Below are 25,878 nucleotides of genomic sequence, written 5' to 3'. Positions count from 1 at the left end.
AAGACAGAAAGAAGTGTTCGAGTCCTTTTATTACACAATGACAATAGTTTAAAGCGATTTGAAGCATGTTTTATTTTCAAAATGGAATTATAGTTTTTTGGGGGGGCGGGGGGGGGCAGAGCTTTGTGACGTCATATTTGAGTGGGGGGGGGGTTGACTTTTTGTGACGTCATATTTGAGTGGGGGGGGTTGACTTTTTGTGACGTCATGTAACGAAAGGGGGGGGTTGACTTTTTGTGACGTCATATTTGAGTGGGGGGGGGGTTGACTTTTTGTGACGTCATATTTGAGTGGGGGGGGGGGTTGACTTTTTGTGACGTCATATTTGAGTGGGGGGGGTGACTTTTTGTGACGTCATATTTGAGGGGGGGGGGTGACTTTTTGTGACGTCACGTGACGAAGGAGGGGGTGGGGTCAAAAATCGTCCAAAATCGCGTGACGTCATTTATGGACGTCCCCTTACCTCACATATCGCTGCGATAATTCTGTTGTATTTGCTCGTCGTAGTCGTCGTTATCGTGAGGTAAACAACAACAACTTTGCCGTAATTATTGTTATTATTATTATTGTTAATAATATTATTATTGTTAATAATAATAAAAACCCGTTCTTCAACTCAAAGCTGCGATGGCGGAAAAGGGAGACTTGGACCTCACCGGCGCTAAACTCAATCGCGGCCTGTGGCTTGTCAAGGTAACAGAAACCATCGCAGACACCACCACCAACACCACCAGCAGGCAGGCGTGGAGAAGGAGTGGGGGGCACGAGATATCCACTGCTGGATGGTGTTGGCCCCCCTTTGAACACGCACAAACATCATTAAGCCGCTGCGAGGCGAGCCCCGATGCGCTGTATCCCGTCTCCTGTCGGGCGCCTACAACTCGCAAATAACATCGAGTAGCAGCAGCAGCAATACTAATCGATTAACCCGCTGTGGAAATTCCACGTTCTTATGGACGGGGCTTTGTTCAGTCCACCGTGCGAAGAAGCGAAGTTTGTAGGCCGAGGCGGCGGCGGTGGTGGTTTGAGGCCTAAGTCAGGCTCGTGTCGGTTTTTATATTTTAATTTTAATTGTTTTAATAAACGAGGCGAGTCGAGAGATTTCGTTCTAAGTCTGCACGTTTGCTCGTCAGTTTTTATGTTTAAATGACGGTATTTTGTGTAAAGGCGTTTCTACGTAACGAATGTATGCGTTGTAGTACAGTGCGTACAGTAATGTATAATTAAGTAAAGATCGCGAATGGCATTGAGTCTCTTGTCTTAAGTACAAATTATATTGCATCTATGATTAAAGTCTAATACGTAAAACATTAATTCCACAGAGGGTTAAATATTGGATATTGCTTGCATGGATGACCACATTGCAAGACCGTGTGTGTTATAGGGGGCTACGTTGTTAGCGACAAATTCCCATGTTGTTGTACTGCACTTCAATGCTCCTCATTCAGTGACCAGTGTGGGGAAGTATGGTCAACTGACCCCCGCCACCCGCACTGCGTGGGGGGGCTGTCATCCAGCAGTGGATTGACACAACAACAGGCCATGCACATAACAGCACACGCTATCTACAAATTTATCTCGTAGTGCGATACAATAACAATTGATTATGCGGCATAGATTATGAATTTAATTGAGCTTGAACATGGTTAATTAATGAAGTGTTATAATATTGATAAGGGGCCGTCCATAAATGACGTCACGTACCTAGGGAGGGGGGGGGGGTCAGACGTTTGTGACGATGTGTGACGAGGGGGGGGGGAGAAATGTGACATCAAAATGCGAAATTTTAAATAAATGTAGAATCTAGATTTAAATATAGAATTGTATAACAACACTAATTGTTATAACAACACTCCTACAACATCAGAGTGCAGCGCCACATTAAATACGTACTACAATGACAATAGTTTAAAGTGTAATTGCCTTCACTGCCACGATTTGAAGCATGTTTTATTTTCAAAATGGAAATATGGTTTTGAGGGGGGGGCAGAGCTTTGTGACGTCATATTTGAGGGGGGGTCTGACTTTTTGTGACGCCGTGTGACGAGGGGGGGGGGGTCAAAAGTCGTCCAAAATTGCGTGACGTCATTTATGGACGGCCCCTGATGGAAATATTTAGCTTTTACTCCTGATTGGTTAAACAGCTGAGCAGGGTTGATCCTGGTTAATGCTTGCATGGACCACCATTGCATAACCCATTGCTATAAGCTGCAGCGTGGCTTTGTTAGTATGCCTGTTTCATCACCAAGATACGCCTCACTGGAGGAGTCTCTGTGAACCTTTTGCAGGAGGGTCCTGCCAGTCTTTCATGGTGGTGGTGGGGGCGGGGGCGATGATTGCTATGCATAATCCCAGTTGAGCAATTCGGAGGTGATATTTCAGATGTGGCAAATTTGGACCATGATGCCAGCATACAATGGCCTACTCGTACGGTTAATACACCCACAAGTATGAATTGGGGCTGCCAATGAATTTGAACCGTGAACCTCTGCAGCAAGTGGCAGTGAAGGCAACGATGGCGTGGTCACGATGCAACAGCATATTCGTTGTTTTTGGGAGTTCAATGTAATACCATAGGCGCAAGTATCTTGGTCGGAATTTCTGTCTGGGAGTAATCATGTGCGTAGTGTGAAGGCTGTATTGCTTGCTAACTCTGGATATTTGTTTTGCAGGTTCCAAAATATCTGTCTCAACAGTGGGGCAAAGCCACTGAGCGTGGTGAAGTCGGAAAGCTGAAAATTTCAAAGTAAGAGTGATTGATATTAAGTCTCTAATCAACAACCCCGCTCTCTCATACAGGAATATGTGTTAATAATGTATAATTTTCTGCGGCATTGCTTTTTATTATAATCATCATTATTTGCATTTCGTGTTCATTTTCTCTGGTACGGATGGTCCCAATCTTTTGTGGGTTACTTCCAATAACTCATTGGTTCTTTCGCTAAAGTCACGTATCAAGAGAAAATAAATTAAATACTAGCATACGACGTTTCGATTTTTTTACTTTCAATAATCCAAAAATAGTGGTTGACGGACCAAGATACATTTTTAGTTTGATCCCAAAGTATGACACTGCAGTTCTCTTCCAGCGAGATATCGCTTGGCAACAGGTGATGATGAATGCTACTTAATGTTCGTACGAGGACACGTTAAACTTTTCGCGTTTTCTGGTCTAACACCGTTTGAGACGAGGCTCAAAAGAAAGCTGTCTCTGGTGTGGACCAATCAGTTTCAAAGACAATGCATAAATTACCAGAGTATTGTTTTTTGTTTGCATTTGACTGCAAGTATTGTGGTTAATGTAAGCATGATTCCTTGTGAAAGATTTCAGTTTGGTGTTTTAACATCTTAACACCTGTTTTGTTGCCAGAAAAAAGGGGAAAAATCTACTCTTTGGTTTTTTTGGTAAAGTCACGTAGATGAAAAATAAAAATATGATTATTTTAAAATGTATTATTATTAAATTGTATTATTATTTATTTGTATTATTATTTGTATTTTTTATTTTTCACCTACGTGACTTTACCGATGGATCCTGGCAGTCACGAAAACTTCAAATCTAGAATTAACCTATTATCTTATTAAATTTATGTCAGTCTTCCGAACATCGGAATAAAGATGTAAGCATTTCCTTAAAAATGAGAAAATCCGAAATCTGAAACTCTAGGGCATCCGTGTGGGCTCGTGCGTTGGTCTTTGTGTGCGTGTGTGCATTTATGTACGTGTATTTTTTGTGTGCGTTGAGACGTGTTTTTTGTTTAAGTGTGTATGCTTTATGAATGCGCATGTGTTCGGAGTGCACATGCATATGTGCATGTTTAATGTCAAACCATCAACTTGAATGAAAATTGACAATTTATCATGTTTGTGGCTGGAAAATCAAAACATTTCCACTCCTGCTGCACATAGTATGTATGTCTGTAAACACGTTCATGCACTGTCTGTGCGCATGGTTACTCTGACAACTGAAATTTGCTTCGTAATAGGATGAATAAGAGGTTGGATGTTGGGACAAATTGACCCATGGATAATAGGATTTGGCCATAAGATGGTCTGGAATAATATATGCTTTTCACTGTGCATTTGTGTTTTACCTTTGGTGTTTTCGCTTAGCGTTAGGCGTGTGTATTATTTACTTTTTTTTACCAGGTAAGGCCCATTGAGCTATATAGCTCTTTTTCAGAAGCGACCCTGGCCACGCATGATAGCGCAACGAAGTGGCTCATGAGTTGGAAATATTTACCAGCCAAATACTTTAAACGCACGTTGATTCTAAATGTGGTTGTAAAAAGCGGAGAAAAATCCACGTGATCATGGGGAGAACGTGAAAACTACAAATATGCAGGTGCCGGGTTCGAACTCACGACCTGTATACCAGGCGAGGTAGTTAGCACCTTGCCACCGCGGCACATGTATGTGCGCTACATATGGACATGTATATGTGGACTAGTGACGGACAGCTGTTTACCAAACGTCTTGTCTATGCGTGCCTCATTCGCTGAGTTGACTTCAACAACATTTAAAAAACGCGTTTCACTGGAATAAAAAGCCAGACTCCTGAAAAAGTTGGGCAATCCTTGGTCAAGGAACAGTACGAGCATCATTACCGCAATATCCGTTAACGAGCGAAATCAAAAGCGGCCGCAGTCAGGAGAGACGCAAAGGATTGTTGATTAAATAAAATGTAGTCTGACTGGCACATCCGACCTTGTAGCTCTAATTGGCTCACGTTTTTTTTTTAATCTCCCACAACCGCCAAATTGCATTATGCGATGAGGGTTAGAGTTCATTTTCAAGAGCCTTTTTACCGCTTAATGAATCTTCCATTTGCGTTCACCACAACAATATAAGTGGTTCTGTATGTTAATTACTAAAGAGCTCACGCTATTTTTTGTTGTTCTTTGTGTTTTTTTTGCAGGGGACAAGGAAAGACCGAGGTGAGGATTAATATAGTTGTTATAATGCCATTACATCATCATCAACGTCACTCAGAACAAACCATGGCACGTATAACGACTCCAATCACCGATTCTCAGCGGGAGGCATCATCGCAGCGGTACATTGAACAAAATTACATGGTTTCAACCGCCTCGGTGTTGCAGCTCTGCATCGACATGAGCCATATATGAAGATCATTATCAGCCACGGTCAAGCAAAGCAACAGAATACAAATCGGAAGAGGCGCGAGGCAAGGAGATGCACTCAACCAAGGCCGTTCACAGAGACACTACAAGATACATTTTTTTTATTGTAGAAATGCATAAATATAAATGGTGAATGCATTAACCGTGGAATTTTTGGCGGCATAGCCATGAAGATGTTAGTCACGTGACAGCAGTTGTGCTGTACACCTCTCCCGCGTGGTTTTTGGGGTTCTTCTGCGTGCTATTTGTTGCGATGCCCCGACGTTTCGCTCCACGTGCCGGGAATTCCTTCGGGGACTGAATGCGTCGACTGACGGGTTATCGAGTTTTACCGCAAGTTGATTGACGCGACTCGCGAGTGAAATGTCGGGGGGGGGGAGCTGTGCACGTGGTCTGTCTACTTGGCGCGTCAATCTTTCAGCCTGCGCTCTCCTCGCTGGTGGATTGCGTGTGCTGCGCGGACGACACGGCACGCGCACACACGCACACACGCACACCGCGCGTGTTCTTCACGTGAATGTGCCACAGTAGCGGTTTGTCTCCTCAAGCAGTCGTACGCCGAACGTTCTTCGTACGTTTAATTTGAGAAGGCGAGGAGGAGTGAAATGTGGCCTGTCTAAGGGTGAAGTACTTAATGCTTTTGGGTTTTTGTTGTTGTGCAAAGGAAAAAATGCACTCGTATTCCCCTCCATCTCAGATTGGACGCCGTCAAAGCTTTCATTCTAGCGATGTTTGGCCTGCTGTGATGCCATCTGCAGACCGACCTCGGAGATTGTCCTAAACTGCTGGGGCCCCCTGTACCATGCACCCTTCGTTTGGCACACAAACACGATCTCTACTATTCTTAGGTTTTTTCGGTAAAGTCACGTAGGTAAAACATTAAAATTAATAAAAGTAAAATAAAATAAAAATCACGACGTTTCGGAGGCAACACAAGCTTCCATCTTCAGGTGGAACCGTCACAGCCACGACAGCTGTATCAAGTAAATGAGAGATTGCAGGAGCTACCACTCCGTTTATATAATGGTTGGAGAGGGGGGGGGGCCAAGTAAAGCACACTTTTTATTAATATGGTAAGGTGAGGCTTAAGACTAAGAATAGACTGCATAACAAAGGCTGAGCCTTTGTTATGCAGTCTATAACAAAGGCTGAGCCTTTGTTATGGAGAGGTACGGTTTGTGACTCAACCTGTGACAAGGAGACAACCACTAAACATGGTAAACCTGTAATAGTCTGTCAAATAAGATTGGCCAACTAAGTGTAGTTAAATCTCTACTGTTTAACACGTAGGCTTCAAGTTGTAAATGTTTTTTGATTTACTCTCCAATACACCGGTTGGATGAAGTAGTGTAACTAATTAGCGCGTTGTTTACGTGACGAATCTTACTGGCTAAACCTTGATTATAAACGACCTGTAGCCAAACGCAAACCTCACTCCGCCTAGTGCTCAGGAGGACAGGTATCACCGCCCCATCGTTGCGCTATCATTTGTGGCCGGGTCGCTTCTGAAAAAGAAGCTAATAGGTCGGTGGGCTTTTTCTGGTAAAATAAAAATAGTTTAGTTTTATATTTGTTGGTGATTTTCTTACCTTTCCTATACTTTTCACTTCTGTTGTGTTTTAGTATTGTTTCTTGTAATTTTCTGTGTTTAGTTTGTTGTCCTTTCCCCCCCCCCCCGCCTCTCCGATTAGCGCGGTTGGGTACGTACGTACGGTGCGAAAGAAGTCCAACGCACGTACATAAATACCGGACGTCTGTGAAAAAGCTCATCGGATTCCTCCGTCATAAATAATCTGATTTGCGCTTCGTTCATCCTCAAAGTACTCCGCGACAAATCGGCTAATTACCCCGTTGGCTGCCTCTCATTGCAGTCCTCATCGCTGTCGTCTTGGCAGCGCCTCTCTTCTCCTCCTCCTCAATGCGCTCTGAGTGAGATCCTCTCTCTTGCGCGTTGCCGCCCCGCACGCTATGTTAACGAGCTCCCTCTCCGCTGTTTCGGCTTAAATCCCCCCCCGCCTCCCAATTTTGGACATTTTTAAATTCCTCAATTTGACGTCTCCCTTTGGTTAGCGAACCGCCGCGCGAGTTGCTGTTGTGTTTCTGTCTTACCTGCTCTGCCAGTGTTATATTCTTGGTTCTTTCGGTAAAGTCACGTAGAAGGGAAATGATAAAATAATATAAATATGAATCCCTGCAGCCACGAAAGCTTTAAATCAAATTTTTTGCTCTGCCAGTGTTACTTGAGTGGTGCATAACTTGAATGGGTTTTTTTCCCCCTCCAATGTATTTGCTATTCATTGTCGGCAATGTTATAATTTATTTTCGCTGCTTTCACTTCCTTTGTTCCCCCCCCCCCCCCCCCACTAAGGTCCTCTGCAGGTGATTCTTGTAAAACAGCTAAAGGCTGAATATTTCTTACCGGCGTAAACTGATCAAATCAATCAAGCTCTCTTATCTCTCTCGTTCATCTCACCAATCGGTCTCTGGCTGTTCTCATCTCTGTCTCTTGTTTGTCTCGATAATTTGTATCTATTTACGTCTTGGCGAGCCAAACATCTCTCAGTGGGGGACGTCGCCGCTTCAGGTAACTTGGCCTCTCAAGCGGTAGGGAGGCAATAAATAATCGCATTAAAAAAAAAGGCAATTTTGAAGACGCAAACAATACAAGACGTTGACTTCTTGTGCAGTAATACATCTGCAGCGTGGTTATCAAGCAAGCGTTTTATTCACACGTTGACACTTGAGACTTAAAACAAGGTAGAGGTGCAGCCCCTGCAATTGGTCGCTCAGGTCAAAGAGAGGGGCCTCCGCTAGAGGGAGCTATGGACGGTCTACGGTCTACTCCTTCGCGCTGTTGGAAGAGGTGGAAGCAGCCACGCTTTGCCAAAACCTGCCAATTGGCGAACAGTGGTGTACCCATTGGGGCACTGCGGTAGCGAGATAATAACTACCTCGCCTGGTGTACACAGGAGGTCGTGGGTTTGATCTCGACCCTGACACTTGTATATTTTGAGTTTGCGTGTCTCTCTGCTCATGGTCGCGTGGTGTTTTCTCTCCTCCGTTTTTTTCCCCTCGACATGTAGAATCGACGTGCGTTTAGAGTATTTGGCTGCTATCAATTTCCACATGATAAGCCACTTCGTTGAGCTATCATTCGTGGTCAGGTGGCTTCTGAAAAAGAGCTAAATAAGCTCGGTAGACCTTATCTGGTAAAATAAAAAATATAGTTTCAATAGTTTATTCATAATCAACGTTTTTGGGTTAGATCGCGTTACTTATAAATGTGTCGTAACCCTCCACCACCCGACACGGCCAATCAGCAAAAAAGTGTCACGTTGACAAAAGACAAATAGTTCACTGCTTTAGCCCACCGGTGTGTTGAAGCGTGAAACCACAACATTTACAAATTTTTTTTTTGGGTACGACGTTTCGCTGGTAATTGCATCCAGCATCATCGGGCAATTCGCCAGAATGGTGAGGCTCTGCTCTTGCTCCCGGTCTTAAATAGAGCAGCAGCAGGGTGACGTCATCATTTAACTCATCAGGTGCAACGATTTAGTTAAGTTGAACTGCTGGGTGGACAAAGCCAAGAAACATACCCCCGTTGTTTTAACCGCTGTGCCGGAAGATGGACTCGAACCCGGTGACCTCTGCATTGCAGCGTGCTAACTAATTCACACGTACGCGCGTACACAATGTTCACGGCGGTGTCGCGCACGCTTGTGAAAATTTCATATTTAATTTAAAATACCAATGTGATAAAAATGAAACTCTAACTCAAGACAAACAGAAATGAATAATAAAATAAAACCGATGCCACGCATATAAAGGATTTATAGTGAAAAACTTTGTTTTTACGGGTTAATTTTTTCCTCAGGTCTCCTTTGTGCTGAGCGAGGAGCTGGCTGGGGGAGGGGTCCAGGGGACGAGCGCAAAGAGCACGGCCATCAGCACCCCACGTGACCACGTGCTGGCCCTTCAGGGGGTTGCTGGGCAAAGCCTCGGTGTCTTCACTGAAGGCTCCTCTGGTACGGAGAGATAATTATTAAGTTTATTTTTTAAATCGCTTCTCGCCATTTTTGCTTAAGATCATGTTTTAGTATCTCCTGTTCTTTTCGTTGTTGTTGTTGTTGTGTGTAGTTTGTTGTCCTCCCCCTCACCCCTAACCCGCACCTCCGATTTGCACGGTTGGCTACGTACGGTGAGAAAGAAGCTCTACATACATAGAAAATATATTGTCTCGTGTCATTTGTGAAAATGCCGTGGCGTTTGTAACGTGCGCAGTCAGAACCAATGCCAAACAAATGCCCAAGCTTTGTGGTCCTATATTTGTATGTTTGGCCAACTCCCATAAACGAGTGTTTGTAAACATAGGAGGAAACCGGAGTACCTGGAGAAAACGCACACGGTGCAAGGTGTGGGTTCACTCATTCCCCCATCCAGACAGAAACGATACCACTCGCTGTTCTGCCTTACCATGACAGACCAGGAGATGGCGACCTTCAACGCTCATGGGCAGAGAGGGAGTCTCACAAATGTGAGCGATACACCAACCCTCGCCTGCGAAAGTCCTGGCTCACAGGCGAGCGTAACCGCCCGTGCAGTTTGACCCATTGACGGCGATTGTGGAAGAGACGTGGTAATGCGGACAAGTGTTTCAAAGGCAACCCATGCTAGCTCAATTGGAACTCTTTGCTGTACGGCAAGTCCTCGCTTAGCGCATGGTGTTCACACGATAACGCGTGTTCTCATCAACGCGGTCCTTCTGTTAGGGAACATTTTTGCGCACAATGTGGAATACACGCAACGTTGTGACGCGGAATGCGTGCCGACATAACGTGGAACGCGCACACCGTTATAATGTGAAACGTCGCACCGTTATAGCGTAGAACGTTACATCGTTATAACGCGGTTTCTGAGCGGTCAGACGATAAACTCTTCTTGAGCTTAATTCTAGATTTGAAGTTTTCGTGACTGCAAGGATCCATATTCTTTGGTTTTTTCGGTAAAGTCACGTAGGTGAAAAAAAACAAATAAATTAAATCACGACGTTTCGGAGGCAACACAAGCTTCCGTCTTCAGGTGGAACCGTCACAGCAAAATGACTGTATCAAGTGAAGAGAGCTCTGGGAGACACGACCTTGTATATATCTTCCTGAGCTGAGCGGTACGGTGATAGAGTACGCGGAATGATACAGTCACGCGGGGGTGTACCCTCGGTTATTTGTCGCACCATCTCTGCGCGTGCGTAGCAGTACATCGTATCGCGCCAAATTTCGTCGTTGCATCAGTTACGGGGAAATGGTTTTCGCGCAACGCATTTTTCGAGCGACGCGGCGAGGCGCTTGTCAGGAATGCATCCACCGTGTGATACGAGGAGTGAATGTACACTCGTGTATTCTACTCAACAGATGGCCACACACAGAGTGAATTTGAGAATTAACTTTTTTGTTCCTTTCACTTAATAGTTCTACTCTCTCAACAAAAGCTTACTCTCTGAACAATGAAATGTTGTGCTTGTGTAACACCCCACAGGAAAGCAGACGGATGCCACCTCGGGGAATGTCATATATGGTAAGTACATGTGTGTTTTATTTAGATACCTTTTGAAGCAATAAAATTTACTAGTTACGAACTTAAATTTCGATTTAAAGCTTTCGTGACTGCAGGGATTCATCTTCTTGGTTCTTTCGGTAAAGTCGCGTAGAAGGGAAATAATAAAAATAAAACATAATAAAATACAATTCTCACGACGTTTCGGCCACAACTCAAGCAGCCGTCCTCAGGTGAAGAACAGGTCTGTCGGAAAGACAGCGTCTGAATGAATGACGCTGTCTTTCCGATAGACCTGTTCTTCACCTGAGGACGGCTGCTTGCGTTGTGGCCGAAACGTCATGAGAATTGTATTTTATGATGTTTATTTTTATTATTTATTATTTCCCTTCTACGTGACTTTACCGAAAGAACCAAGAAGATAGTTACAAACTTTTTTTATTTTTAACTAAACGTTTTATAATTTACGACTCGTATTCTCTTGCATTGACCGTTTGAAAATGTTTGAAAATATACAGTTCCGCAATTTTATTTTTTACACATGTTATCGTTAGCTATAACTGGCTTAATAGTCCAATTTGACCTACCTCTGGATGTTTAGTTGGGCTGTCAGAGAGAGACCCAGGAACCACTCGACTCCTCAATCAGCTTCTAAGTACCACACAGCATCTCGTATGCCAGGGCATGTGGCCGTCACGGGCTAAGCGGTGAACAAGTGTTTTTTGTGAAGAGCTGCAATGTGGCTACATTTTTTAGGTTGAGTTGGATTCGCAATCGTAAAGTTGTCTTAATAATATCCCTGCCGAGATTAACTCAACTAAAAACTGTGGGTGGGGCAGGTGTTGTCAATATCCCTCCCACCCCCCTCTCTAGTTTCCTCCGCATGCTTGGGAAGATTATCTTCCGGCACAGCCAATGCCGACTCATTATAAGCTTGCCTCTCCAAACACACTCAAACACCCTCAAATAAGAGGCGACCCAACAGCTTGCATTAGCTGCGTCTCACGCGCTGTTCAATGTACCGTGTGTAGCTGCGAAGCTAAGTACCCCTAGTGCACACTTGCATTTCTGCGACTTATATTCCAACCATGGTGGCAGTTGGATTAATCACGAGCAATATAGGCCGCAGCTGGTCAGTCAGTGGTGAAGAATTACAGGCAGGGCGGGAGGGAAAAATATAAATTAAATCTTGACTTAAAGCTTTCGTGACTGCAGGAATTCATATTCTTTGGGTCTTTCGGTAAAGTGACATTGGAAAGAAAATAAATTAAATAATAGAATACGACGTTTCGATTGCAACACAAGCAGTGGTCGTCAAGTCGAACTAAATTTGAGAGAGAGACAAAACACAGACACGGAGACACACAGAGAGAGACAACAGAGACACACAGACCCAATGCTTCTGTGTCGTGCCCTTAAATAGAGAGAGAGGGGGGGGGGGGGGGGGGGGGCAGAGAGAGAGGTGGGTCTGCTGGAGCAGAGAAATTAGCATGTCAATGAGAGAGCTGTGTGGAAATCCACCTCGTGGTGGCAGGGGGAGGGAAAGACCCAGCAAGTCTGGTAAATATTTTTGTTTAGAGAGAGTTGTGTGGAAATCCACCTCGTGGTGGCAGGGGGAGGGAAAGACCCAGCAAGTCTGGTAAATATTTTTGTTTAGAGAGAGCTGTGTGGAAATCCACCTCGTGGTGGCAGGGGGAGGGAAAGACCCAGCAAGTCTGGTAAATATTTTTGTTTAGAGAGAGTTGTGTGGAAATCCACCCCGTGGCGGCAGGGGGAGAGAAAGATCGAATGGACCTATGAGAGCTTGGTACATTTCAGACAGAGAAATGGGCAGTTATAGAAAACAAACTAAGCTCATTTTTGGAAATGTAATGCAATGCAACGCAGAGAGTCGGCTAACACACAGTTAACGCATAGCCTGGTTGATTAAAAACCAGGTTGACAAAAATCTAGGACGTTTCGACCGCAACACAAGCGGTCGTCGTCAGGACTAGGGGATGACGGCTTGTGTTGCGATGGAAACGTCGTAGATTTTTTGTTATTTTCTTTGAACCTATCTACGTGACTTTACCGCAAGACCCAAAGAATATATAAATTCAACTTTATTTTTTATTTTTACCAGGTTGAGGGCCCACTGAGCTATTCAGCTCTTTTCAGAAGCGACCTGGCTATTACAAATGATAGCTCAACAAAGCGGCTTATCACGTGGACATTTATAGCAGCCAAATACTTTAAATGCGTGTTGATTCTAAATGTGGAGGGATGAAACCGGAGGACCCGGAGAAAAATCCACGCGACAACGGGGAGAACATGCAACCCCCAAACATACAGCAGGTGTCAGGGCCAGGATCGAACTCACAACCTCCTGTATACCGGGTGAGATAGTTAACATCTCGCTACCATGGTGCCCCTAAAAGATAGCTAGGACCCCTGTGGCATGGTCAACTCGACAGCGTTGGTAAAGTGACCATTTGCCTGGTGAATTTGCGCCATTCCATTGATGACGTCACCCTGCTGCTGCTCTATATAAGAACGGGAGACAGAGCAGAGCCTCACCATTTTGGCGAATTGCCTGATGATGCTGGATGCAATTACCAGCGAAACGTCGTACTCAAATTGTAAATGTTGTGGTTTCATGCTTCAACACACCGGTGGGCTAAAGCAGTGAACGATTTGTCTTTTGTCAACGTGACACTTTTTTACTGATTGGCCGTGTCGGGTGGTGGAGGGTTACGACACATTTATAAATAACGCGATCTAAAGCCAAAAACGTTGATTATGAATAATATTGGTCGCCAAAGCCTACGTGTTAAACTGAGGGATCTAACTGGTTGTATTTTATGTGACGTGGGCTCTGTCCATAGCAATGTGGAATTTGCACCAATGGCTCTGTACTTTCGAAATGAATGCCCTTCATCGCTCCGATAACAACATTGTCACTCGGGAGTTGCATTTCAGTTAGGACTTTGTGTCTTTTTGCATCGTGGGTTTTAGTTTTGATTACTATAATTGTTGCCTGCTTACAATTTAAACGACTCGCTTTTTTCAATTTTTCAACAGCTCTGTTGAATTTTAACGTTTCTAAAAAATTGCAAGTGCTTCCTATGACCGCCATCAGGACAATGTTATTAAGCGTCTCCGAAGAGACAATGGTGAAGCCCCATCTAGCGACTGAGGATGCAGAAGGTTATTCTCAATATCAGTTCTGTGACAGATTGCATTGTGATGTTGGGTTTTGTGCCCGGCAATTATGTCCTGCTTCCGTGAGATGTCCCCTGTACCACGGAGGAGACACGGGGGCATGATGAGTGGGGTTCATGTCATGGCACAGCATGGAAGACAACACGGCAATGATTATGCGAATTGCATTGCGTTTTTCGGTAGTAATAGGATAATTACGCAACACGACGGAGATGAAATTGGTTATATAATGATCATAATTCATAACACCGCATGGAATTGTGGAACTTAGACCGGAAAGTGCACAGATGCTGGGAGAGATGCATGCCTGGAATTACGTTGAGTAACAGAATGGGGAGCAAGTGGATTGGAGCGCTTAAGTTGTTTGTTTGTCTAATTTTAGATAAACTTTTCTTGGAGGGGGTCGTGGTCCAGCGTGCCGACTGCAGGCCCGTCGTTGGAGAATCCTACATGAAGATGAAAAGGTTTGAGAATTATATTTATATATTTTTAAAACTTTCTGTCAATTTCAACCGCGATTTAAAACTGGGAAAAACCTCGTCGTTTGGTATAATTTCACGTCAAGGCAGAGGTGAAACCTTCACTTGAGGTTCTTCATCGGTGCTAAATATCCACACACACACACGTAACATTGATACCACGGGACCGTGAGAGGTGGTGACGACTTACGACTTTGGGGAGGCGTTAATCCAGCATTGGATTGATCATGGCTGATGATGACGATGATGATCTGTACGTGTGTTCATTTGAAAAGCGAGTTTACTTGCTAATGTTTGGAAATGTTTATAAATGTGAGCGAGTAGCAGGTAAACCTTTAAATTGCATTGTGTCCAGGGTTCTTTGCCTTTCGGAATTATAGAACGCCTACAATTGGGGTTTTGTGTGCGCGCCTGCCTGCTACGTTGTAGAAAATGCAACGTGTTTGCCCATAACACTGTCCTAAAAGTATAAATTATATAACAGGCGGCATTTCAGCAAATGGCTCTTTGTCATCATGCAGACAGTGGCTAGTGTCTATGCCTCTATGCGGTGGCGGGATGTTAACTACCTCGCCTGGTATACAGGAGGGCGTGGGTTCGATCCCGATCCTAAAGCCTGCTGTGTATTTAGAGTTTGCGGTGTCTCTCGTTCTCATCATCATCATCATCACGGTTGCTAGGAGATGTTGACTACCTCGCATGGTATACAGGAGGTCGTGGGTTCGATCCCGACCCTGAAGCCTGCTGTGTATTTAGAGTTTGCCGTGTCTCTCGCTCTCATCATCATCATCACGGTGGCTATGAGATGTTGACTACCTCGCCTGGTATACAGGAGGGCGTGGGTTCGATCCCGACCCTGAAGCCTGCTGCTGTATATTCGGAGTTTGCGTGTTCCCCCAATGGTCACGTGGATTTTCTCTCGGGTCCTCCGGATTTCCCTCCACATTTGGAATGAACACGCATTTAGAGTATTTGTCTGCTATACGTTTCCACATTATAAGCCATTTTGTTGGGCATTCATTTGCAGCCAGAAAGCTGTGCAGCTCAGTGGGCTTTGCCTGCTAATATAAAAAATGGGTTTGTCTGTAGTTTGGAGTGTTTTCATGGTTTGTGCTTTTGCGCACCGATTAGCCAGCGCAGCATCACCAAATAATTTGGTCATCTTGCAGGATGCAGATTGAAGAGTCCTCCAAGCCGATGCGGTTGTCTCAGCAGCTCGAGAAAGCGGTCACGACAAATTACAAGCCCGTGGCAAACCACCAGTACAACGTGAGTTTCCTGTTGAATGTTACAATGTGCACATGTGTCGTGGGTAAATAACTGGAGGAGAGTTTACTTGAGGCAACACGGTTTATACTGGTAGGAACCTCTGGTTACACCAGCCCACGGGATTATTGTGTCCGTCCGTCCGTCGTGCAGGGAGGGGCTGGGTGGGAGGGAGGGGCTGGGTGGGGAGGGTGGGGAGGGGCTGGGTAGAGAGGGTGGGGAGGGGCTGGGTGGGGTGGGGCTGGGTGGGGGGGGTGGGGCTGGGTGGGGAGGGGCTGGTCACCCCGTAGTGCCCTTATAAAACTCAACGTTTAACCTACTCACGCCGGCTTGTGCCCGCCCTCACAGTCGGGCATATTTGCGGAATACACCACGCCGCCGTTGACCCTGGCCATTGACCGAGCAACCCAACGTCCCTACCAGCTCCCTCCGCAGGAATGTGTTTAACAGTAACTGCTGACACAAAAGGGTAACGGGCCCCTTACACCTGATATGCTAAGGAGGTAGCCTCTCCGGACAATTAGGCCTCTCGCTGACTAATGCACGCACACAATTCACATGAGCACAAAATATAGCTACGATGTCTGAGATGAAAGAGCAATTGCAATGGTACTCCTCCGCCTCAAATCGTTGCACCTGATGAGTTAAATGATGACGTCACCCTGCTGCTGCTGCTCTATTTAAGACCGGGAGCAAGAGCAGAGCCTCCCCATTCTGGCGAATTGCCCGATGATGCTGGATGCAATTACCAGCGAAACGTCGTACAACTCAAAAATTGTAAATGTTGTGGTTTCACGCTTCAACACACTGGTGGGCAAAAGCAGTGAACTATTTGTCTTTTGTCAACGTGACACTTTTTTTGCTGATTGGCCTTGTCGGGTGGTGGAGGGTTACGACACATTTATAAGTAACACGATCTAACCCCAATAACGTTGATTATGACTCCTAAATATCCCTAACACAGTGGGGTAAATGCCTTGACGTTTTGCGTTGGTGTCTCTTTAAGACACAAAGAAACGGACGGGTAATGGCGAAGCCGTTCTCGTTCACTCGTTGTTTATCATCGTTAGCAGCTGGCCATCCTGTGGACGCCGGCGTGCGTGCAAAACCACTGTCGATGTGCCCCACGTGTTGGGCTGCTTCCCCACCCCCCCCCCCACCGTTTCAGGTTATTACAAAACAACGGTTGTTTTGTAACGCCGGCTCACTAAAAAAAAAATATCCCCGGGGTTCCGTTTGCATAACAAGACATCACTACACTGACGCCGAGGCCCTAACCAGAGCTGCCTCTTCAGTCCCTTGGGGGTGTTGTGTGCGACTTTGGGGACTCGCCTGCCCCCTTCGGCTCTTGTTGCCTCAGTTTGTCGCTGCCCGCCTCACGTGTTTGTGCCTATTCTTGGTTCTTTCGGTAAACTGCCAAATCGCTGTCTGTGGTGCTGACGTTAGGAAAAACTTTTTTCAAGTTTTCTTGCTGTGGATTTCACACCTGATGATGATTGCTTGTGTTGCAGTCGAAACGTCGTGAGAATTTTTATAGTTTATTATTTAATTATTTCCCTTCTACGTGGCTTTACCGAAAGAACCAAGAAGATGAATCCCTGCAGTCACGAAAGCTTTAAATCGAAATTTAACTAAATTTTGATTTAACTAAATTTTGATTTAAAGCATTCGTGACTGCAGGGATTCATATTCTTGGTTTTTTCGGTAAAGTCACGTAGAAGGGAAATAATAAAACAATGAAATAATAAAATAATAAAATACTTTTATTATGTTTTATTTGTATTATTTCCCTTCTACGTGACTTTACCAAAAGAACCAAGAAGATCAAAATTTAGTGTTTGTTCCTGTTTCAGCAATCGTTTTTTTACACCCACCCTCCCACCCGCTACCTCCTCCGAGCCGTTTCCCCGCTCCTCCCTGGCCCAATGCGACGCTGACGCTCTGAACCATTTTTTTTTCTCTGCCGGTTTTTCTTATCTGCAGATCGCGTTCGACCGCAGGAAGAAAGAGGAGGGCAAGCGCGCGCGTGCCGACAAGCAGCAGGTCCTGGACATGCTCTTCTCCGCCTTCGAGAAGCACCAGTACTACAACATCAGAGACCTGGTGGACATCACCAAGCAGCCTGTTGTGAGTGCCGTTGTGCGTCGTTTCTTTTCTTCTCAATGTCGAGATGGAGTCGCGGGCATAGCCACCTCGATGGCCTGGTAAGACGATGTGTCATTTATATTATTTGTCAGCAGGAGGCAGTGCACTGATGTGAACCGTGGACACCCCCTGGCTGTACACGTATGTACAGTGGAACCTCGGTATACGTCGTTAATTCGTTCCAGAAGGTAGGACTTATACCGAAAATGACGTAGACACCAAACGAATTTTTCCCATAAGAAATAAAGGGAAAGGAAATAATCCGTTCCAGAGGAAAATAAATGATATTTTATGTAGCATATTATACATTAATGGGGTTGTCTAAAATAATTTAGACACTACTTATTACTAAAATGCACAGAAGCCACGTGACCGCGCTGCTGCCAGCTGCGCTGGTCACGTGGTGCGCGCCTCGACCCCCCGGGGCTCCACCCTCCATGGGGGCAGCCGCCCCCCGCCCCTCTCCCCCATGCCCCTCTCCCCCACGTCCCCCGCCCCTCTCCCCCATGCCCCCCGCCCCTCTCCCCCACGCCCCTCTCCCCCATGCCACCCCGCCCCTTTCGCTTTGTCTCAGTCGTGAACGGGGCACACGCGGGTACCAGTGACTCATCCCGACCCATACAAGTTCTAGCAAGCGCGTCGTATCCCATGCAAGACATCTTATCCCAAGACATTTAAAAAAAAAAAAAAACACGACTTATACCAAATTCGACGTATTCCAAAGCGGTCGTGTATGGAGGTTCTACTGTACATTGAACCTCTTTCGCACAGTACGTAGCCAACCGTGCAAATCCGAGGTGGGGGGGGGGGGGGGAAGGATGGCAAACTGAACACGAAAAAGCAGTTGTCGAAGAGATGAGGCTTCAGTCGAGAATGAGCCACCGTGCCTCCCGTCGCCTACGCTGTGTCTGCGGGCAGTGATAACGGCGGCGTGACGTGCCAAGCTCCCACGTCTTTCACAAGCCAGAGTGTAGTGAAGTATGGATCACGTCTGTACGTAAGTTGAATTTTTTTCGCACCGTACGTAGCCAACCGTGCTAATCAGAGGTGCGGGGGAAGGACAATAAACGAAACAACAAAAAGCAGTGGGGGGGGGGGGGGGGTGGGTGAGGCTGTCATACAGTGGCAGATCAACAAAAGAGATCATCATGTACACATGGCTCCTTATGCAGCCCAACAAAAATTTGGGCATCACGACCCCATGCACCTTCGCTTCAAAATTCTCTTGGGACCAGTGGGTGGTGAGGAGGAGGGGGTGGGGGTTGTGATTCGAAGGTTTTCACTCATTTCTCTGCCCTTTGGTTTCCAGATGAAAATGATTGGGGTTCTGTGTTTGCATTCAATTGTGAGTTGTTGTGGATTTCGTTGTTGACATTGCTCCAGAGAAGTGCCACGACTATATACAGCGAGAAGGGGGGACAATTGGCAGAGCCGAGAGATCGATCGAGAATGTTGGTGAAAAATGGGGCCGAGTAAAATGCAAATTTTCTTGAATTTAATTTTGGTAGGGGAAGGGATGGAGACCAAAAATTGGGGACTTAGAGACCGAATCTGCGACAGCTGATAGGAGGCAACCTTGAAAAAAATTCTGAAAAGGTGTGCCCTGGAAAGGTGGGGAGGGGGGAGAATCCGGCATGGATGTGTGGAGGGTTGGTGGGGGGGTGGGGATGAGATGGGCCAGAGTCGGGAAGTTGTTAATTGCTGTTTTTAGCTGTGGGAGAAAAACGGAGAGCCCAGAGGAATTCCATGCAGAACAGGCGAGGGGGAGAGAACCAGACAGACTCCACGCGCAGGAAGGGAAGGTTCCCCAGTGAGGAATCGAACCCAGGCACTTGTTGCTGTGAGACATTGGTACCACCACTGTGCCACCCCCCCTCACCTTCAGGGTAAGAGCGGAGGTTGGTCTGGGTGTGGTGCATGTTTTGTAATGACGACTGCACACGCGTACACACACGTGCCCTGCCCATCGCAACCTTCCCAACGGTTTAATGAAATTGGTAATGATTTTGGGTCGTGATTTAATTTGCGAGTCTTTTATTTTTTTCTTCAAAATTCTCACACTCTCTTTTGTGCGGTCTCTCAGACTGTCATTTTTGCTTAGTTTTGCCCGCTCCCGTTAGCCTAAAGTGTAACGTCAGCTGTATACGTTACACGAATCGTAAATAATAATTGATTCTCACACACAACACACGATTGAATCCATGCATCGTTCGTGGAAGAATACATTTTAAATGATGAATAGATGTACCATTGGATGCCTAGCGGGCACCCAGAGGTCTGTAATCAATCAAAAGACCAGTTGGTGGGATACTGTGAAAGCTTTGTTAATGCAGTGGTCCTTAACGTTTACGCAGCCTTGCACTCCTTGGGTTCTCAATGGGAAGATAATGTAAAATGTTAATAAGTACATGTAGGTTTGATGTAACAAAGTAGTTGTATTTTTTTTATTTAAAGCTTTCTTGACTGCAGGGATTCATATTCTTGGTTCTTTCGGTAAAGTCACGTAGAAGGGAAATAATAAAATAATAAAAATATAAAACAATAAAATTCTCACGACGTTTCGACTGCAACACAAGCAATCATCATCAGGTGTGAAATATGTTCTTGCTGTGGATTTCACACCTGATGATGATTGCTTGTGTTGCAGTCGAAACGTCGTGATAATTTTATTGTTTCATATTTTTATTATTTTATTATTTCCCTTCTACGTGACTTTACCGAGAGAACCAAGAATATTAACTAGTTGTACTTACGCGCCCATGCTTAATTTGTCTTTTCGATGATTTTCCTTCTTAAAAAAAAATCTGGCCCTGTCTCGCCGCCCCCCCCCGAAAGGGCATCTCTGCACCCCCAGAAAGGGTGATCTCGCACTCCCAGGGGGTGCGTGCACCCCAGGTTAAGAACCACTGTTGTACCCTTTCCCACATGTTGGGCCAGTACAGTGCGATGGCCTTGCCAGCTTTAATACACCTGGGTATGTTCTTGAACAATAATGGGAAGCCTCGCTGCCAAGTGCATAGTACAGAGGGACTCGACTAACCAGTTTTGAAAGTTTGGCCTGCAGATAAATTGAATGATTCGATGTTTTTTCATGTGCCCACTCGTGATTGACGACTGGTTGCTGCGCCAGCCTAATGAGGCGAACAGTTGGGCAAGTTTGTTTTGTGCCTGCTCCTCTCGAGGTGGTGACGATACGGTGGCGTGGCCGGCAAGCTACTGGACATCTGTGTAAAAACAAAAAGAGCGTTACAGCTCATCGGATTCCTCCGGTGTAAATACATATTTTGATTCTGAAAACTCAGCTTGTGGTTAGGACAGGGGTCGGCAACCAAAATAACAAGAAGAGCCATTTCTTTCCAATTCGGTACAAAATTCAGTATTTCAAGAGCCGCAATGCATCTGAGTACATACGTACTCATCGTCAAGAAGCAGCCCGTAAAGAGCCGCATGCGGCTCCGGAGCCGTAGGTTGCCGACCCCTGGGTTAGGTGAGCAATTCCAGCCGTCTTGAGATTCGAGTAGGGAGCATAACACGGGTTCATCTGTATGTGTGTGTGTATGTTGAACTTCTTAGCTCGTGTGCTTGATCTTTCCAGCGCAGGATCGTGAGAGATTTCGGACCGATTGGGGGAGGCCTTTATGCAGCAGTCTATTGATCTTGGCTGCTGCTGCTGCTGATGCTGCTGCTATTGCTTGGCTGGCTGACGCTATTCACTGATGTCTGTTAAAGTACACAATTGTAAATATGTTCCGTGTAAGGCCACGTTGAGGCTTTTAACCAAGATGCCAAGTGGGTACACCCAATAAAGTTCCTGTAAGCGCAAAAAAAAATCCTTGCCACGATTCGTGAACGTGGCAATGTAAATTCACGAGCCGTGCGATGCGGGTGCCTGATTATCCGTATTGAAATCTCACATGCAAAGGCAATGAAGCTCTTTGTCAAACCAACTATTGGATGAAGGCCTCCTGGAGGTTGTTTTTGACCATGCTCATCATTGCAGGTTGGGTATCAGAACTGCTTCAGATATCTGTCCGTGGAGTTAAACTCCGCTACAGTGGATCTGCGAGGCATTGCTCTAAGCACTTCGCCACCAGTGAGGAGCCCCTTAAACACCGTCACGGTCGGCGTTCAACGTAATCTCGGGTTCTGAGCGTGTCTTTATTTGGAGGAGCGCTTTGTAAGGCAACGTGAGTAGCAGCTGTGTATGCAATTGCACGTGGCCTTGCGCCCACTTTAAGCGATGCAAGTAAAACATGGTTTGTAAAAGTGTCAACCGTAAAAAAAAAAAAATCCCGTGCGGACGGAATCAACAGCTGGAGTGGAAAACAAGCGATGTTTTGCGCTTCGGGATGATTTTATTTTTAACCAGGTGAGAACTCAAGGGAGCATGAGATAGGCGTTTCATTTTGCAAGGTTGACCTGGGGCATTAGTCTGCCAGGAGGAGGCAATGATTGCTGCTACGTCTGCTCTTTGGTGATTTCCGTGTTAAGTTTGTTCGCCTGCCCCGGCAACCTCCGATTGGCGCGGTTGGCTACGTACAGTGCGAGAGAAGTACAACATACGCAGACTCGCACAGAGACCCATACACTCATCAACTCGCACAGACACATCTTGATTTGAAGCTTTCGTGATTGCAGGAATCCATACTCTTTGGTTCTTTCGGTAAAGTCACGTGGGTAGAAAATAAAAAAAATCACGACGTTTCGATCGCAACACGAAGCAATCGTCATCAGGTGGGACAACCACAGCAGTTTTTTCGTGCTGTGGTTGTCCCACCTGATGACGATTGATTGGTGTTGCTATCGAAACGTCGTGCTACCTACGTGAAAGAATCAAAGAGTATAGAGACCCATAGTTTGTTGTCCTTTCCCCGCACCTACAATTAGCGCGATTGGATACGTATGATGCGACAGACGTTCACCATACATACATCTCCCAAGAGGGCAATCTTTCGTAGTGACACGGAGATGTGTACATTTCCTGCTCTTCTGTTTTTTTGCAGACATACCTCAAGGATATTCTGCGCGAGATCGGGATCTACAACGTGAAGGGGACTCACAAGAACACGTGGGAGCTGAAGCCAGAGTACAGACATTACCAGAGCGACGAGAAGAGTGACTGACAACTCGGCTCAGTGTGTGGGCCCGCATCGCGCGTGCGTGTGTGCGTGTGTGTACCATACGACTCATTTAAACGCTGTTTATAAATGGGTATCACCACCACCGGTTGCGTATGGTGACGTGATGGGGTAAAGTGTGGGTACACCCACCGCTTCTAAAGGTGTTTGGCCAGCTTGCAAGAGTAGGGCCAAAAACATACCCCGCTCGAAGGGCTGTCTCGTGAGGCAGGGCTTGAACCTTCACCTTTAAGTTAATGTGCCCGGGTGTTGGCAGCAGCCTCCTTATTGAGAAGGATCGTTCGATGATGCGGTGGTGATGGCGAGGGTGGCGTTTGTCTCTTTGCAATGTTGCACTGCTGTCGATGCGGTACCAGCATTTGTTTTTAATGTGTTGAATAAACAAAAAAAATGTCTTATTCCTTCAATTAATTTCTCCACGTAGCGGCTGGCTGTGTGTGGCTCCCCACATCATCCGGTGCTGTGGGCCTTTACCGAACAGCTGAACGGGCACGCCTGAGATATGCGTTTTCATAACCCAAGCCCGCCAACTCTCATCTGGTCAAGTTTAGCCGGTTTTCGATGGTATCTGCAGGCAGGCACCAACCAAAAGCTTGGTTTTGCATTCAAGTTGCGCAAGCCTAATGCCTTGCAAATTATTTGACGACAAATTAAGCGATATCGCCCCACTCGTGTTCACAGCTTGAGTGCGTGCGCTCCTTAAGAGGTGGGAAGGTAATTGTCATTGGACACCATCTCTTAAAGGTTTTTTTTATTTTCCAGATTTAAAAGATTGTAATACATAAATCAACATTCCCCCAACTTTGACCTGGATGTGCATCGTCATTGAATATTGTCTGTGCGTGCAAGTAAAGTGAAGTTACAGTATTGTCAGATGTTTTGTTTGCTTTGTCATGAATAGAAATTCTATAAATATGTCTTCAAATGTCTAAAAGTATGTCACGAAACCTGTTTAATTTTTTTTTCCACAATGCAGTCGTACTCGTACTGAAACTACTACGTTTATGAACGCGTAACATGGGACAGTTTAGCGTAATTATTGTGCACGCAAGCTTTACAAGCATTACCGAAGGCCGCCGTTTGCTACTGCTCAGCACGGCTTTGATCTGCAAATAAAACGACGGTGCTCCATCAACCCCTTCAGAAGAGCAACTGGTCGCTGCGCACTCGTCCACAAGTGGAAAATCAAAGACGACAACCCACGGTGTGACTGCGGGTCACCCGGACCGCACAAATTGACCATATCGCGAATAACTGCATCATCCTACGCCCGCTCTCCGGCGGACTGAGCGGAGTTAGTTGCACAACTCTCCCGAAGCTATCGCGTGGCTCACGAACTTGAACTTGCGCGTGTCATTTGCACATTTGCCATACGCTGGAGAGAGAGAGAGCGATACCGAAATTAAAACGTCTTCTCAAAATAGTGCAGTGTCCTTTGAAACCACACTGTAGCTGTTAAAAGCTCGCTTGCTTGCTACAAACGGCGTCTTTGTTACCCAAGTTATTTTTTGAATGTTGTCATTTGAAACCAACGGATGAAAACGTTGCAGGATTTAATAAAGAGCCAATTAAAAAGAGCGGGCATGTTTTTATTTTATTTTACTCCGCGTGAAGCAGCAGTGCCTTTCATTTTAACACCTGAAGAATGTTCGTTGACGTTTTCAACAGTGTCTTGTTTCTCACCACGTTTTGGAGAAACATCCTCAAGTATTATTTCGTGCCTGCGAGGCGTTGAATAAGTGCCACTTAAGTGCTTTGCCATGGGTTTCGGGATATTATTTGACCGTAAAAAAAAGGTGTGGTTTATATGCGAAAGGCTTTTTTTTGGGGGGGGGGGGGTATGGGGTGGGGTATCTGTATCGCATGGCTATTATCCAAAGCAAATGTGGAAAAGGTTACCAAGGACACTGTTAATGGCACTAACGTTCACCAACAACGTCTGCCAGACCCCATATCTCTTGGGGGGGGGGGGGGGGGAGTCAATATCTCACCTTTCAGGTCTATTTTTAAAAAACCTCCCTCCATCTATCTTTATAACTCGCATTGTCGCTGATAGTGGTCGACCATTCGCAGTGCCTGTCCCAATAAATGCGTCTTGCGCGAATCCGCCCATCATCTATCATTATGACTCATTGCCACTGATACTGGGTGGCCATTCGCTATGCCTGCCATAAAAATTCCATCCTGTGCAAATCCTCCCACCATTTGTCCTCGTGATCCTCTCTCGTCACTGAAACTGAGTGACCATTCCCAATGCCTGTACACCTTGCAACAAATTCCACACCCATCAAAACCATTTCCCCCCCCCCACTCTCTGATTACGTCTACAAGGCTAGTTGTGGCACGTTCCATTCCAAAGGTTCAGCTTGTGGCGCTTGTCTGTGGAGGGAGTTCGGGGTGGCGGGGGGGCATGGGGAGTAAAGGTTACACACACGTGGTGGAGTGTGGAGCAACAACAGCGGCACATGCACCGTGCGAAGTTGCTTGCGCCGGCCAGAGGCTTGTCGGCATTGGAGAGGCTGGCACCCCGGGGCCTTGCTGACGCATGGAAAGGGCATTTGGTCGTCTGCCGCTAGAGCCGAGCGAGGGTGAATTGGGGTCCGTTCTGCGCACCTTGAAGTATCGATTTATTTACATGGCCAATCGGTGAATCATTTCAACGTTTGTCATGTACTCCACTGTTATTGGCCACAAACAATGGGGCCCGCGAAAGTTATGGTACAGGTGGTACCTATTCTTAGTTTTCGGTAAAGTCACGTAGGTAACAAAATTAAATTAATAAAAGTAAAATAAAAATTTAATAAAAATCACGACGTTTCGGAGGCAACACAAGCTTCCGTCTTCAGGTGGAACAGTCACAGCACGATAGCTGTATCAAGTGAGAGAAATTCCAAGAAAACCGTATTTTTATATATACTGGTTGAGGGTGGGAGGAGCCAAGGTAGGCCCTGG

The 25,878-nt window shown here is 45.8% G+C and overlaps 1 protein-coding gene across 1 annotated transcript; it reads left to right on the top strand.

Annotated features, from left to right (window-relative positions):
* The first annotated feature begins 419 nt into the window (after positions 1-419).
* Positions 420-24,503, top strand: LOC133357194 (general transcription factor IIF subunit 2-like). Its single transcript, XM_061575024.1, has 9 exons — positions 420-693; positions 2,673-2,746; positions 4,919-4,937; positions 9,022-9,172; positions 10,680-10,718; positions 14,281-14,362; positions 15,547-15,646; positions 17,627-17,770; positions 22,792-24,503. The coding sequence occupies exons 1-9, from the start codon at positions 628-630 to the stop codon at positions 22,909-22,911; spliced, it is 795 nt and encodes a 264-aa protein (XP_061431008.1). The 5' UTR covers positions 420-627; the 3' UTR covers positions 22,912-24,503.
* The last annotated feature ends 1,375 nt before the right edge of the window (positions 24,504-25,878 follow it).

This window comes from Lethenteron reissneri, chromosome 57, assembly GCF_015708825.2.
Source record: "Lethenteron reissneri isolate LAM-NWPU_2019-01 chromosome 57, ASM1570882v1, whole genome shotgun sequence".
Lineage (NCBI taxonomy): Eukaryota > Metazoa > Chordata > Hyperoartia > Petromyzontiformes > Petromyzontidae > Lethenteron > Lethenteron reissneri.
Note: the sequence above shows the minus strand (reverse complement) of the source record. Positions and strands in the feature narration are given on the sequence as shown.

Excerpts from the sequence above, each read along its gene's own strand:
- LOC133357194 (XM_061575024.1), top strand. The coding sequence starts at position 628 with ATGGCGGAAAAGGGAGACTTGGACCTCACCGGCGCTAAACTCAATCGC. Across the intron at positions 694-2,672 it reads GCGGCCTGTGGCTTGTCAAG|GTTCCAAAATATCTGTCTCA; the intron begins GTAACAGAAACC and ends TTTGTTTTGCAG. Across the intron at positions 10,719-14,280 it reads CTCGGGGAATGTCATATATG|ATAAACTTTTCTTGGAGGGG; the intron begins GTAAGTACATGT and ends GTCTAATTTTAG.